The sequence below is a fragment of the Plectropomus leopardus genome, chromosome 22 (genome assembly GCF_008729295.1).
Source record: "Plectropomus leopardus isolate mb chromosome 22, YSFRI_Pleo_2.0, whole genome shotgun sequence".
NCBI classification, from domain to species: Eukaryota; Metazoa; Chordata; class Actinopteri; order Perciformes; family Serranidae; genus Plectropomus; species Plectropomus leopardus.
The window spans coordinates 6,960,610-6,977,898 of NC_056484.1; the positions used below are offsets into that span (position 1 = coordinate 6,960,610).

The 17,289-nt window shown below is 38.3% G+C and overlaps 1 protein-coding gene across 1 annotated transcript in view; it reads left to right on the forward strand.

Moving 5' to 3' along the window:
- LOC121961353 (ankyrin repeat and sterile alpha motif domain-containing protein 1B-like) overlaps positions 1 to 17,289 on the forward strand; it is a 283,009-nt gene that overhangs the window by 52,852 nt on the left and 212,868 nt on the right. The window contains 1 exon segment of the mRNA XM_042511305.1: positions 16,036 to 16,116. Coding sequence (XP_042367239.1) covers positions 16,036 to 16,116 — 81 coding nt within the window.

The window sequence follows — 17,289 nt, forward strand, 5'->3', positions numbered from 1 at the left end:
TATTACGAGTGGAGCATTTGATAAAGTGGAGGCGTCTGGCTTCACACACTTCACAGTTGTTTCTGTAGTTTGTGTATTCAAAGTGAGCTTTTGGCGGGGGAAGTGAATATGAAACAGCAGGCTCGTTCTGAGGGACGCTGGTTCAAATCCTCAGACAACCCAGGGAAATCTAAGAAAAGCAAAGGACAAGAAGTGCATTTGTTGCTCCCATGATGGTGGTCAGTGCTCTTTGAAGCTCCCTGCTGTATGTGAGGAAATTGTATTTTTTCACTCTTGATTAAGTGGTCATTAAGAACTAGATTTTCTATATTTAAAAACCGGTTCTGGTGAGACAATGAAACAAGGTCAAGTAAGTCCAGCTGAGTAGTGGATGCATTTATTTTGAGTGTGTTTGCATGCATTTATTGCCTTGATTGATGACTTTAAAGCACAGTAGGTCGGTCTGCCAGAGGTTTTCAACAAGGGGATCCCCCCAAAATGGGGAATAGTTATATATTTACTATTTAATCAGGGTCCAAAAGTTCAAAGCTGCTTAGATCGAACATACGATTAAGAATGTTAAAAATGGTAAAATGTTGTCAATATGTACATACACACGTGGTTATATTGGTTAGATTCATCATGATACAAGCATTCAGTTCATTTTATGGAAACCATGAGCTCCAAAGTATTCTTACTTTGAAAGCATAAAGTTTGACTATGTGTCCGTTCCTCATTTATTTGTGTCCCTTTAGTCCATGAGGGTCTACCAATCAAAGCATCAAAGGGGACTTTTATAAAAATTGATCTAAGTTGTGAATATTTTTAGGTTTACTATCCATGTTTCCTCCACTTTTTCTCCAAATCGCTACCACTGCTGCTCAGCGTTTTTTTCACTTTCACCAGAGTCAGCCCAATTATCAATGCTCGTGTCTGTCTTGTGATCATGCTGATCATGGGTCTTCTTTGAATCATTTAGGTATTCTACTTAATGATAGAGGTGTGGACTCGGGTCACATGACTTGGACTGGAGTCAGACTAAATGACTTTAGAGTCGACAAAATTAAAAAAGACTTGCAACTCGACTTTAACACAAAATACTTGTGACTTCGCTCGGACTTTAGCCTTCTGACTTGTGTAGGATTTGAAACTCAAAGTTTAGTGCTTGGGACTTGACTCATGACTTTTTGGTCTTGACTTGGGCTTTGATTTAAGACTTGCTGTTTTGACTTTGGACTTGCAAAACAATGACCTGGCCCCACCTCTGCTTAATGATTAACAGCTGGGGACCCACAATAATAGAATGGACCCCGACCTGGACCCAGTTGACCATCAAAAAATATGGACCCTAAGCTGTACGATCAAGTCTTGAGTCGAGATTCAGGTCCTATGGGTCACAAGTAGGCCTGGAAAGACATCTACTGTCCATCACTTTGTTTCTGATTGAAATATTTCAATGAATATTGGATTAATTGAAAAGAATGTTACACAGACTCTAATGATGCCCAAATATTGAATCCTACTGACTTTGGTGATTCTCTGTGTTTGTATCAGATTGATTTTTTGTTGACTGGCTCATCTGTTTATTGGCTACAGATCTACAGTATAAATGCATCGATTGTTTCCGTCCACTTTATAGATTGGTTATCCCATTTAGATAGAGATCCAGAGCTGATGTTTCCCACCTCTAATGCTTCAGATCTGGGCTAAATCGATGCTCAGACAGATGGATTTGTGGCCGACTGTTGTAAAGTGGAGATCTAAGGCTTTCTGTCACTTACTTACTGTGGGGAGAATTGCCTTAGGAAGACACGCATAGAGTTCATACACGCACTTACAGATTGTTTGTAGCTCTCCAGATTGTGACTGATGGGAGAGGCTGCAGTGAAAATCAATAGCGGCAGCTTTGGAGCAGGTGGCGGCCATTTCTTCACCTTCGCTTCTTTCAGTTTGATTAAAGAGAGCCGAGGAGATGCTGTCTGCCTCCATTGCTGTCGCTCTGTCTTTCTGTCTCTCTTGTTATTTCCACCAGCTTGCATTGCTTTGTCTTATAGAAAGCCATGTTCTGTTTTTAACCTTCATGCTTCTTCCTCCTTCTGTCTTTATCTCATCTCATAATGTGTTTTAGTTACTCCTGAGCTGGTGCTCTTCATGGAAAAAAGATTGTACTCTCTTGTGGTTTTGCTCTTCGAAGGTTTTAGTTCTAAAAAAGTCAACATCTAATTTACCTTAAATAAACACATCAATACGCCATTGTGCAATAAATGCAATGGTGTTGCTGTTTTTAAACCACCTTAAAGTTGACCTATTAGGCTCATTTTCAGGTTCATAGTTGTATTATTATTCAAAATCAGGGAGGAATTAGCAACATTGGCAACCAAGATCACAGTTTTCCCTGATTTTTGCATGACACTACATGTAGCTGTGCACTTGCAGCAAGGGAATGACTATTACCTTGTAATTCTGACACTGAATCCTTTAAATATGCACTTCTGTGATGTCATGTCATGTATTATGATATTTATTGGAAGTTGCATACAATATAGCCAACAGCAAGTAGCCTAGCTTGTTGTGATTTACCAGAAACGTTCAGCTCCTTGGTGATCTCCCTTCAACTAGATGCCACCTTATGTTGGTTTTACAGTGAAATCAGGAGGTATCATGCAGATTATTCCTCATTTCAACATCATGAATCAACTGTTGGTTGTCCACAGTGCTTTCAAAGCGAGCACGAGGAATAAATAGAAACGAGACCTCCGACAAAACGTCTGCTCTAAACAGCTAGTTAGGACACCTCTTTTTTCAGCTTCAAATCCAAAATGTTGTCATATTGATCCAATTTTAGTTTTCCTGAGAGACTCACTACCATGAATTGTCTCGTCACCCCAAAAAGCACATGGACCTTTGGGTAAATAAACACAGCCTGTGACACTTGTCCTAAAATTTGATCTCCTTCATGTTGCCAATGCTCGTCTTGCAGCCTGGCAGATACTAGTGGCTCCATTTTTCTGTTTATCAACAGTCATAATATTGTGGTAATAAAGTTTTCATGTTGTTTATTACAAATGCAATACAAGTTGGATTTAGTGCTGTGACGCAAAGGTTGCTAATGTAAGCTACATTTTAATTTGCCAGAACGTGTCATAATGACAAATGTTGATTCAGCCAGGATCGGAAAAGATATACAGACACAGTATATGTGCAATAAGATAATACTGAACATTTTTTTGGGTTGGGTTAATAGTCCGTATTGACGAGAATGTTTTTCAGTGTGAACATGTGTTCTGCTTCTGTTGTGGGAAATGCAATAATAATTTAATACAGTGATAAGTAGACATTAAGCAAAAGTAACTAAGTTTAAAAGAAAGAAAGCAGTTCCCAAGAAAGTATTTAAATAAGAAATAAGAATTTCAGCTTTTATTCACATGAGGGTGCTTAAATCAGGGCTCCTTATATATTGTTTAATCAAAAGTCAACTTTGGTAAAAAGTTTGAAATTATGCCTGGGGGACTTTTGGGTTTAAGAACGTTTATAGTGGTCCAGCCAAACTCCTGTTAAAAAAACTAATTCTAGAGAGGTCACAGGGGTGTTTTTTTGTATAAAATCACTGCAAACGTTTGTGGTGCTTGAGAGAGGAAGCTGCCAGCTTGATGTGGATTCTGTAATCAGATGTGGAGAGGATGAAGAGTCAGCTCAGGACACAGGAGAGATGTTTCCATCTCTATTTAAGGAGGTGGGCTGAGAGACAAACTGCCAGATTGTTTAAGACTTGGAAATAGACGGACCGCTCTGATGAAGCTGTATCTGCTTAAGTCAAAAGTGTATTCAGATGTCTTCAGTTGGTGGTTGCTGAATGCTCTCGCTGTTTCCTATTTAAAAAAAACAAATTCTGCTGTTTTTTGATGTGCTGCATGATAAGAATTTTGTCGATTGTTAGATACATTTCTCTCCCCCTCCTTCCTGTGCCGCCTCGCATCTCGCTTCCTTCCTCTGACCCAGCCCACCCTTTCATCCTGATCAAGTGACTTGTCATAATACGACAAAAGCCAAAGGTCAGGGACATTTGGATCTAAATGTGAAGTGTTTCTCACAATGCTAGTGAACTTTGTAGCTCTGACTGTTAGTTGTATTGTTATGCTTCTGTACTCTCGAGTGTTTTTAACTGAATCATTGTATTATTGTCTAACCATGTCTGTTTTGTATTTAACCTCAGAGCGTGCAGTGAGCCAGTAAATGCCACAGTGAAGTGTGTGTATGAGTGTGTTCACTGTTCCCCAGCGTGAGGCTGTTCAGTAATAAATGAGTCCAAGACGAATGCAGGCATAAGTCTTCTTCTCTGCAGAGTGTGGAGGGATAACCAGCCTACTTGTCACTGCAGAGGCTCCAAACCAGTTTTCCTCTACCAGAGGTTGAAGGACCCCCTAGGGATCCCTGAGGGAGTTCCAGGGGTCCCCGAAAAAATGGGGAATATCTTATTTCTTTCACTGTTTAATTCACTATCGAAGTTAGTTGAGGAGGGACTATATGGTCATAAGTTGCAACTTCTCCACTGTAATAGCAACACATTCTTGCATTAATGCAAACAGTATCCCTCCACACTAATGTGGGTAAAAATGTTATTATTAGGTGTATTTCCTTTAGTTTAGGAAACAAATGTCAGTGGTTAGGTTCAGAAAAAAAAACATTGTGCCTTGGCTTATAATAAGTATGGTTCTTACTCATGTAATATTTACTTACTCAGGTGAGGTACATCACTTGCATAATATGCTTCACATATAAGCACACACAGAGCAAACAATCAGCAGGCTCCCAGGTGAAGGTTTATTTGACCCAACCACTACTCTTCCTGCCTACCCTATATGGACATTTCTGGTCTTTACACTATGGTTTATTCCACCACAAAGCCTGCCTCTGTGCACCGCTGTCTGACACGTGTCCATTGACAAAGCGTCGATATTTGATGAGTTGGCTTATGGCCTGCCACTGCTTGTTGCATATCACACCACCGTGATAGATACCTCTGTGCGTTACTGTCAGGCACAGAGAACACTGGCAAAAGCGGCTGCAATTTTTAAAAAATGTTATGCTCTTAATGTCAATTTTTCACCATGGTATGCAATATTGGTATTTTTCAAGATATTGTATCGAAGTTAGAAATTCCAGTATCGTGACAACTTGAATTTACACCAAAATACATGATCTAATTTTAACTCCATATGTATTTCACAAGGCTCCCTCTCTCCAGCCAAATAACAAACCCTGCGGATAACCAAATGATCAATGTTCAAACTTCATCAATAGACTCACTGGAATCTCAGCGGTGAGCAGTGCAGCTATTGATTTTTTTGGTCTTGTTTTAATTATCGGTGAATGCGAGTAAAAGAGTGGGGTCAGCTACTACGTTTGTGTGTGTGTGTGTTTGACCCACTGCCCTCGACAACAACCCTCCATGTTCAGTTGTGCGCCGGAGGTCAGTTTGGCCTGAAGATAAATGACTTCCTGTGATGGGAGTGGCGGCCTCTTGACCCGCTGAACGTGTCAGTTGATGTTTGTTCCCTTGCAGGCATTTGTCACCGACTGACCGGCCTCGCTGCATATTCATCCACGTACAATCTGCATATTATCGCTATGCATTTATGCAGCAAGTGGACGCTCTGCATATTTAAGTATTCTATGCTATGTTTTCGCCACTGGTCCACTAACAATGCAGGTTTTTACTGAGAATCGCAATTGTGAGGTTTTAAACTAGAATGAATGTCCACTTAAGGGAGACATTTAAAAAAAAAAAAGAGTAAGCTTTGTTTATTTATTTTTTTTGCTGTTTATGTTTTTCTGGCAGCAGTAGGCCTGATTTGCAAGTTGGATGGAGTCCCATGCTGGTGGGATACCACTGCGTATTCAAATGAACAAAATTGCTAACGAGGAGGTTTGTAGAGGAGAGCTGTTATTTTGCTAAATATGCAAAAACATATGAGCCAATTTTACGAGAATCAGTTCAGCAAATTAGGGATTTGCGAGAAGCTGATGAGGAGGGCGAGATCACAGACAGAATAGCTGTGCACTTCATTCTGCAGATTTGAAGCTCATATTCTAATTTATCATATTAAAATTGAAAATTAAGTTTTGAAATTGATATATTCAAATGTCTTCTGTAAATACTTAAATGTAGTGCTCATAGCTCAGCGAGAGACTTTTTGAGATAAAGAAATTTGGTTTGATATTTTCACCTCTTCCCCTTGCATCAGTCGTACTGCACTGGATTTACTCGTCACTGTAATTGGCGTAGAATCGAGCAGTGGAGACTGACACATCTGTGAGGAGAGTAAGATGGAGAGAAAGAGGGAAACACCTGCCTGTTGATTGCCTGTTGAGTTGTGTATGTGTGAATGGGATTTTTCTCCATGACGTTGTGGGAATATAAAGTGAAAATGAGATTGCTGACGTGTTCAACCATAACCTGTGGAAATCCTCAGTCTGTGTGATGTGTTTTTCACAGGGTGTCTGTTCATAATAGAGCATGAAACATGTATTGACAGGCTCGATATTATAAGCCAATATTGTTTTATCACAAATATACTATTGATGGAAGGTACTATATGTCAAATCCTCTACAGACTGCCTTAAAAGGAGGACTTTAATGCATTTCCTTACTTTCTGTAATTATATATATAATCTTGGATGTTCATATTAAATATTCAAATAATTAGGTAAATATATGAAAAAGTATTGTATGTGAGCAAAAAACTCAGACTGTTCTAAATATTCTAAATGTTCTAAATATTGTGTTTCCGACTGTTTTTTCTGCGTTGGCTTAAAGACAACATCAGATTGTGACAGATATCTGGATACGTACATCTGCTCAAGGCAAGCTACCACAAGTGGTTAAATTACATACACTGCTACATGTAGCCACATGTTGCGAAAAGGAATTATGTAGGCTAATCTTGATTGCTGATAATTTAATTTTTCCCCATTTGTGTATGATGTTCCTGTTGGAACATGTCCAAAATGTTTAGAAACTTTTATTGGGGATTTTAAATGTGAGAAAGTGCAGCTATTCTCTGTAACAGTCAGTCCCAGGCTGCAAGTACACTGCTACATGTAGCGTCATGCTAACACCAGGGAAACATGTAACCCTGGTTTCCGATGTTTTTAATTTCTCCAAGATTTTGGGTCATATTCCGACTGGAACATTGTGTTTGAAGCTTTTATTGGTGATTTTTTCACCTTAGAAAGTGCTGTTATATTCCATTAAAGTCATTGCCCCGACTGCTACATAGATATATTAAGGAGCCCCATTCATTCCTATGAAAGTCGCTCAGTGCAGAATAAAAAGCTCAATTTCTGCCGTATGAAATAACCCAGATTTTCCGCATTGTGGAGTCTAAAGAGCATGAGCAATCTGCACCTCCAGTTTAGCGCTCAGGAAACCTAAATGTGGAAAAAATTATTTAATCATACAACTCCTCTAAACTTTTGAAATGTTATTAGACTGAATAAATCGGATCCCGGGTGAAAAACAACAACAAATAAACACACAGTTGTGATGCTAAAAAACATCTCACTTTCACAATGTAAGTCTATGGGAAAAAATTTTTTGGGCAGAATGGCATCATGTGACAGACTGGGATGGTGTAATTCCACATTTGGGTACTAAAAATTGGCTTCAAAGCCTGGCACTGTTCCTGGGGAGATGCAGTGGACCCAAAAACACAGACCAATCAGAGCAGACTGTGCTTTTTCAGGAGGATTTTGTGTGAATACAGGTGATCCAGCACAGACAGTATGTGAAAATTAATTTTTTTTTTGATTAAAGGGTGTAAACATGTTTTAGTACAAACCAAAAATAAAAGTATGAACCCCAAAATGGCCATAATAGGTCCCATTTCACAAAAAAAACAATACCAGTCAGACTCCAGCTCAGACCATGTCACTGTGTGCATATAGGGAGAAGTTTGTGTGTGTGCCTCAGGCATATTTATAGCACGAGCATCCTTTTAAGTGGTTGGTTTGTCATACAGTACATACAGTACAGTACATATGCATGCAGACTCTCCTCTGCAGTCTTTTTGAAGTAGTTGACTTTCTCAGTTCTCTTTCTCTCTGTATGTGCAGGGCGTTCATGTGCACTTAACTGTTAATGTGCAAATATACGCACATTTATTTGCAGATTCTATAGAAAAAAAGCAAAACAGAAGCTGAGAGGAAAAAAAAGGCGAAAAGAGAGTTAAAAAAGAGATGTTGGTTCTCACTTCTCTCTGCAGATATGTAATTGGTCTTGTGAGAGTTTAGACACACTTTAGACTATAATTCACTCTGGTTGAGCTCATCTCACCTGTGAGACACATACACACAGTCATGCACACACACAATTATATAAACCATACCTACACACCTGCTCAAGACGTTATTAGACTATGCCACAGAATATTCATGCCCTAAGGCATAAAAGGATGGAGTGTCTTTGTGAGAGTCACGGTTTATTAAACATCAAAGGGCTGGCTCTAAAGAAAAATGTATGTGTGTGTTTTCATCATCCCACAGGTCGTATCGGTTGATGTGCTCTAGCAACTGCTCTTAATCAGCAGGTATCTCTTTCTTGCTCAAAACAGGATATGAAGCAAGTCCACTTCCTGTCTGGCGTTATCTGCTTTGATAGGGAACACACCTCACCTCATATTGGTTCCTTTTTCTGATTTCCCGTGAACTCATTGCTGTTGTTGAGCTGTCCGTTTCTGTGGAACAGCCTCTCATTTCCATTTCATTATAGGCAGTGTGAGTATGAACAGGCTGTTGGATTCAACCTAACTTTCCTCACTACAGAAAAAGAAAGTTTCCCCTCTTAAAAGAATCCAGGACTACAAAGGTTTCCCCCGTTTCCTACGTTCGTTTTCCTTTGAAGACAATGCTACGCTTTGATGTGGCTTGAACTTTGCTGCAACGTGATGCCAGCTTTAATATCCATGGTGAGAACCAGCAAATTAAGGCTTTCATTCGAAACGCAGAATAAGAAGTTTGCATCCAAAATGAGATTTTTTTTTCTACTACTTGAAAGACATTACAGGTCCTCTTTCAAATCCGCTGATAATAAATAGCTTTTCTAAAGAGTTGGGGAGTAATTTTAGCTCTTGTTTGATGAGTGACACCACTTTTAATTTGCTTGGGATAATTTTTTTGCAAATGGGGTACAATGGGAACTTAGGTTTTAATCTCCCCTCCTCTTTTTGTTAAGCATGAATCTTCAAGTTAGCGTCACCCTGGTTCCCTCATCAAAAGCCTTTGGGATTCTTCCATTGGGTTTTGGATCATTGCAGAGAATAAGCTCTGTGGTAAACAAACGGTTATGATGCTTACACATTTTGTTTAGCAAGAAAATATTCGCATATAAACCACTTTTAGGATTTTTGAAGCCGAAAGGTAAGCGCTAAAGGTAAAAAGCTAATTTTAGTTTACTAGGAACTATAATACCATCGCATCGCCACCACAACAAGGCTGTAAAGCTGTTTGGTTCGGCGTGATGATGTTCTGGAGTCCCGCTTGTTAGCACCTGTCATTTTTAAGAAACACAGAAGCTTCAAAGTTTGTGAGTGGAGTATTTACGGACGTATTTTATGTCAGAACAAAATGTGAAAGTCTCTTAAGGTTGTGTTAACCACAGACCTTATTTCAGACATCTGACCAAAAACCTATTTTTAAAAAACCCATTGTGTTTGAAGGGAACTGGAGGTGCTGAAATGCTAACAGATTTCTGGGTTTTAGGACTCATTACTGGAGTTCTCCATGTATAATAGGATAAAATGAGAAATTGATGACATTTTTTATCCAAAAGGTCAAAGGTTAATGTCAGTGTGATATCATAATGTTCTGCAAAAACACTTTTTGGCCATCATTCAACACCATAACTCAAGAACAGAAGGGGAGTCATTTGGCCAGATACTGAATTACTGACACTAATTTTGGTTGTCCACCATGAAAATGTGCTGATTGTAGAGATCTTCTGTGCTGCCAGGTTGAAGATGTGTGTGTGAAGCATCCACATATTTTATGATATGTAGCTTACTTGCAGCAACATCCATATTTGAAGCATTGTCAACTGTCATGGCTTCATATGAGTCTGGACAGTCATAAATGATAAAACTGCAATTTGACTGATTTGCAGAGGTGTACAACCACGAGGTTGCAATTCAGATTATTGTATAATTTTAAAACTGATGCTGTTTACTCCGATGTTGAGTTTAACTGTTAAAGGCACATGCTGTTAGATACAATCAAACAGATTTTTCTTTTTTTCTTTTCCTGATATCATATCATGTCAGTGCAGTCCTCAGTGTGCAGTTAAAGTGATGTTAAGGAGAAGAGAAGCTGCCATGCTGTAACTGAAGAAGGGTTCAAACAGAGGGCAGCATCGCTCTGCCTGCTGGGAGGCCTTTCATGATGTTTGACCCCTTTACCTTTTAGTGCTTTACCAATAACAGAAAATCCAGAGCAATGGCTGTCAGAGAAAGGAGAGGAGAGAAACAAGTTGTTAAACATTGAGTCTCTGATGCAAAATAACACTTGCTTATTGTTACATGATGCTGACAAAGAGACAAAAAACCCAACACAAAAACAGGGCATTAAACTTTAATGTATATGTGAGGTACAGTGGCAGTAGTTGTGCACACATACACAAAGACAGCTTTTGTAAGCAGAGCTTTTCTTAGCTGCAGCTCCCGAGGTTAATTAGGTAGGACGTCGTCTGCATATTTGACTAATCCACCAAGAGTCTGCATTCCTGCAGCAGCACCTCTCTGCTCCATTATCTAATCTCAAGTTGCCCACTAATTCTATTTAAACTCTGCTGGCTGGCTCCACGCTGTCACTGAAAGCACAGAAAACAATGGAGGAGCGATATGGCACCAAACCGTGTTTGGGAATTTAGAGGTGGAACATGGCAGAGCAGAAATGAACAACTGTGATAAGAAAACAGGTCTTGTTAGGAAGTGATTCACCAAGATCAAGCTGGTTGTTATCCAACATGTGGTATTTATTTTTTTAAAAGGCGCGGTCACTGGGGTTTTGTTTCTTTTGGCAGTTTAAAGCTGCACTGGACTCCATAAATGTACTAGTCATAGGCAGTTTAACTGGGCAGCAGTGAATAGCCTATAGATATAATATAAAGCACACCAAAGAAGTGTACGCCTCCGCAGTAAAATAACGCTTTGTGAGGACTATAGTGGGAATATCAACAGTAGTAGAAAATAATGCCTAGCACGATAAACAGCATTGTAATTTCATTAAATTGTAACAATTAAAGCATAATTAGGAGTTGATAATTTAATTATTTGGGTACAAAAGAATCCCAAAAATAAGTTAACAGAATGGAGCAACATCAGCGTAGTTTGGATACTTTTATGTCTTCCAGATAAATAGTCCAGTATTTTTATTTTTCTCACCTTTTGTTCTTCACCAGCTCCTCTGATAATCATTGTGTCTTTAGCATCTAGCTAAATGCTTTTTCCATATAATTGCTAACTTTGTTTGTCCACAATTTGGTGTTTAGGTGGCATATGGTGGGCATGTTAAGACTTTTTTTTGGTAAATATTGTCTCCTGTTCTTCCTCTGCATCACAATTTATTGGTTATACTAATTTGACTAACAGGATCCCTTTTCTCAAGACTCAAGTAATACTTTTCACTGTGTCTGAGATAGCTGGATGTGTGACTATCCCTTGAAAAAAAATGCCAAATCTGTTGTTAAAATCGTGCTAAATCTTGCTTGTGCTGTTATATGATTCCTACTCCTGAAAGAAAACACCCACAAAATGCTTGCTAAGTGTTAAAGCACCCACTAGTAGTGACACCCACTGCTGATGTCACTCTAAACGCATATGTAACGGTGAAAGAAAAACACAACACCTTGCTCACTCACAGCGAGGCTCACGCACACTGTGAACAAGGTTTACACATGCCCCTCACAAAGTGGCCACATATATTTGTTTGTGCAGGTTTTTTATGAAGGTTACGGGGCTGGAGTTATGACTGCTGTGCTTGTGCATTAATACGATGCATTTGTGGGTGTGTGGGAGAGGTGGATTGTGTTAGGGGCCGTGCAGAGCGCTGCTCACATGAAAGAGTCTTTGTAAAGCAGGTTTTTAATGAATTGCTGTACAGATTGGTTGTTTGAAGGTAACAACAGCAGCACATTTGTGTGTGGGTATGTGTGTGAGTGTGCGCTCAAGGTCGGGTTTGTTCGGTGAATAGCTATCAGATATAGAAAACAGCTCAAGAGAGTTTGTTGAACATTAGCTGTGTTTCCATTCAAGTAGATTTATGTAGGGAATATTTTGATAAAACTCAATGGCTCACGCACAGTGGCTGTTTAATGCTCATTTTCAGGTGGGATGTTGTATTATAAATAAAGAGATGCAATTAAAGGCTATGGAAATGCATATGTTACTTAAACAAGGTCTCTGGCTTATTTGCTGGATGTTAGTCGTTGTATTGACTAAAATTTAAAGGTCCAGAAACACCACATTTGTAGTCTTTATTTAATATTACTGTCATTGTTGTTGCTGTATGACATTTAGAGCTTCTTTTCGTTGTCGATCAATCTGTCAGTTACTTTCTTGATTAATCTATTAGTGGTCTGGTTTATAAAATGTCAGAAAATGGTGAAAAAGTTCGATCAGTGTTTCCCAAAGCACAAGATGACGTCCTGAAATGTCTTGTTTTGTCCATGAACACAAGACATTCAGTTTATTGTCATAGAGGAGTAAAGAAAACTAAAAATATCCACATTTAAGAAGCTGAAATAAGAGAATTTGGGCTTTCCTTTGTCCTAAAAATGGACTCAAATGGATTATCAGACTAGCTGGCAACTAATTTAATAGTTGACAACTAATCGATCAACATAAGTCGATGACATATATAAAAAAAATATGTTTTTAAAGGTCCAGTGTGTAGTGTATAATAACCTGAAAATAATATTTTTCATGTTTTTCTTTCCTTAGAATGAAATGCTTGTATCTATCCACCCATATTTCTACAGTAGCCCAGAAAGGACAAACAGAAAAACCTACTCTCGATAGGACCATTTGTGTTTTTGTGTTTGCACATCAGCAGCTGTAGTTAGCAGTCCTTTCATGATTAGCCAAACAGCGTCGGATGAGAGATTAATGAGATGATTCTTTATATTGTAAGTACCATTGTCCGTGTATGAAAAATGTTAGAAACGAGTGCTAATATCTCGAAACAAGCAGAATTTTGATGATTTTTTTAGTAAAAAATTCTGCTTGTGCACCTTTGATCTTACTTGTGTGATGCTCTCTGCCGCCTGTATTTTCTAATTCCCCTAATCAGCAAGCTGACCAAGTGTATTACTTCGTTTTTATATATGGCACTTACTGTACACCATTATCTGGCTGTAAAAGACAACAGAAAATGTATTGATTAACACTTGTCATATTTATAGTCAACGTTGAAACAGGCATTTATTTTACTCCTCGTCCCTTTTTCTGCCTCCGTCGCATTTTGGCCTCCTGCAGTCTGTTGTCTCCCCTCACTCTCGGGCAATCTGCTCTTTTTAACAACCCCTCCTGCTGGTTCTATAGGTCAGCGCTGAGCGGGGTCAGCAGAGCAGCATGGTCGATATGAACACACACACGCAAACGCACACACTCACAGTGCATACAGATCAGCTGACCCAACAGAAACAAGCTTGTTTTGTCTGCAGTCTCCTGCCCTCTGACCTCTGTGTTTGCAACATGTTTTTTGTGTGCGTACATGTCGGCCTGTAACGATAATATATTATAAACTTGTCGTGCGGTAGGCCGATGTATAGCTTGATATATAGCAGTTGTACATTTGTTGTTACTTTTGATTGTGACAGTGCAGCTATCTTTTTTATTCAAGAACACCTGGTTGTGGTTATTTTACAGTCTTGATTAAATTCAGGATTGAATGCAGCAAAGAAAAATGTTGTGCATCCGTGGCTACGACAGCCGTCTTCTATTGATCTGTGCACCAGTGTGTGTATGTGTGTGTGCAGTCAGGCCTTAATACCTTTTAATTCACGGTTAGTTTTGTGTTTGTGTGCACGTTGTGTAACACTGCTGACCTTGACTATTGTGTTGATGTCTGTCAAACTCGACAAGAATGATCTGCTGCCTCCACAGTGTTTAACTGTTTGACAGCAGCTTCAGCTCCAGTCTCTCTAAAGGGAAAAAAGACCTTAAGACTCAAAATCAGTCAATAAACAAGATAATAAAAGTAAAAGTGCAATGCATTTATTACAGTCTGTCAAATAAAACATTATTTTAATAACGTAATACAAGCCATAAAGTAAAAGGATGAAACAATAATGATAAACAAAAAAATTCCAGGATACCTTTGTGCCAAAGTTATTGAAAGATGAGAGTTGTGACTAGACACATATTTTTAACAATTATTTTTATTTATTTATTTATTTTTATTTATTTAACATACTTATCATACTTTTCACTTCATGACTTCATGTCCATTTACCGCCCTACTAAGTACATCAACGGTAATATCACTTCCCAAAATGCACCAATCAATTCGGCATATACCCCAAACTTTACTGTTGAAAGTCCATTGAAAAGAGCATAAGGAATATTTATGAAAAAACAATAAAAACTAAAAATATGTTTAAAAAACAAAAATCAAGCACAAAAAAAAACACACAAACAAAAAACCCAAACCAAACCAAACAAAACTAACCTAAACTAAACTAATGTCATTGCCCATAATAAAAGGGACCATTGTTCATCAGATGTGTCCATTTTCAACTTTGATTTTTTTTCCATATTTAAGACATTTTTCACCTTGTCTCTCCATTGATTTATCCAGGAGGCTGTTATAATTTTTTTTTTTTTTGCAATTTTTAACAATTAAATACATTAGTATGATGGAGTTCAGAGACTAAATTACCGTCATGTATTTCAGTAACAGACACTGTAAGACACAGACGCACATTTTGAGACTCTCCGTGTCAGAAGCCGCTGCATTGGGTTGACTTTAATTTAAAATAAAATATAATCCAGTCGCTTCGACAACTTACTTGATTTCTGCTTTTCAGCCCAGAGCTGCTCAGACTGGAATTCAGCTAATTAGTACTTCTCTCTGACGCGCTTGGAGGAGTTCATGTGAAAAAGAGAGGTCATATAATTATAGCCCTGGGAAAACCCTGGGCTCTATTTGTGTAATACTATGTGTGTGTATTTAGTGTGTATGAGTACGTAGCTGGCTATCGTCATGAGATTCTGTGTTTTGTGGTTTTATTTGCAGGCTCAGCTTTTTACGAGTACAACAGCCAACCTCACTCACTTTATGTATTTGCCAATATGATGAAATAGGACTTAAACTCTTCTGGCTAAAGCCCCAAATCATAAATTACACTTCTCGCCTTGGGACCCAAATACATGATTGTAAAACTCTTTTCGTGAAGAAACAACTGAACAAACAAAAGCCAATACTTGCTAAGAAGAAAAACAAACAAGAAAAGAGCTCTCTAAGGAGAAAACAATCCTAGCCTGCTTAATCTATTTGTAAGATCTCAAAACGCCTTTGATACAAGCTGAAGCCCCTATATTACAGGAAATGTAACAATTATTAAAGCAATTAACTCACAGCAGGTGTTCATCTGTTTCTCAGTAGATAAATTGTAATTTGCAAATATCAGTAGACAGTCAAAGGAGCTCTGCAAAAGCTGCTCGGAAATGTCACAATCCCCCTCTACATGTTTCACACTTGGTACATTCCAGGAGGAAAGTTTCATTTCCTGGGTCTAAAACAGAACAGGTGCAGCAGACAGGAGATGTGACAAACAAACCTAATGAAGTAAAGATTGTTTGATGTTCTCTGACAAAGACGCACTTCAAAATGTGTGTAACAACGTCTCTAAAACAACACTCAGACAGATAATTCACCAGCATATTACCACACAACAGGCACTTCAGTATTGGGACATGCTGTGAAAATGTTTGTGGTGTCCAGGTAGAGAGTGTGTGTCTCACTTTGAGGATTGATTCTGATGTGTCTCTGTTTCCTCTCCAGCATGTGGAAGGGCCTGAATGTCAACTGCACAGACAGCACAGGATACACACCTTTACATCATGCTTCACTGAACGGACACAGGTAAGACTGCACACGGTATTTTAAATCTGTCGAGTATTTTTTACATGAAAGAAATCATTCAAGTGCTGTGCAGTTTGAAGAGATGTTTGCATACATTTATATGTATGCAAATGTGCCTGGTAGGGCTGCAACTAAGATTCATTTCATTGTAGATTAATCTGTCAGTTATGATGGAATTACATTTTTTTAACTTAAATTAGTTTGCAATTAATTTTATAGTTGATAACTAATCGTTTAATGATTAATCATTGCAGCTAGGGCTGGGCAATATAAATATGTTAGATCACATTGATGTCTTGTCTTAGATTTTGGATAGTGTTATATTGTGATATGGAATTATTGGTATCTTTTTCTGATTTTAAAGGTTGCATTACAGTAAAGTGATGTACTTTTCCCAGCTTATCAGACAGTTTTACTTGTTTTGATACTTGCCTTTATCCACTTAGTCGTTGTATCTACATTACTAATGATAATTGATTTTTCAACATGCCAATACATACCTACAATATTGTCACATCAAAGAGGGAATTTGTAAGAAAATAAAAGAAAATAGTTTTATTCTGTCTCCCAGTTCTAATATTAATGATAGTATAGGAGATTTAAAAATATCAATATACATATTGTGTATCTAGCTATAGCTTAAAAATATTGTTAGATATTTTCAGCCCAGATTGCAGCTCCGGTTCCTATATCTATAAACTGGATCCATCTAATTATTGATGTTTGAAAAATGATGCAAATAATCAACCATCGGAGTTAATGTTTATTAATTATCTGTATATTATTTTGATGTGCTTGAATGCCTTGTATGTAAATTAAATTGAGTAGTCGGGAAACCTATATCTCCTGTCAGGTTAACAGTGGGTTAACAGTGTGAAATGTTTACACTCGACCCCTTATTCATCTCTGAGCCTGTAGTTTTATGCTATGTGAGTGTAAATTCATATTTTTTTGTGACATTAACTACATTTTGATCCGAATACTTCCCGGATAAACATAATGACAGTTCGTGTCTTTGCCACGTGGGGGCAGCATCGAGCGACAGCAAGTCGCATCACAACATTGACCTTCTCTGTTGTCATGGCGAGCTTGCCAACAAACAACTGCTCATTTACACTTTCAGCATTTACCGAGCACCGTGGCTTACAAACTGAGTCGCGTATGTGGACATCT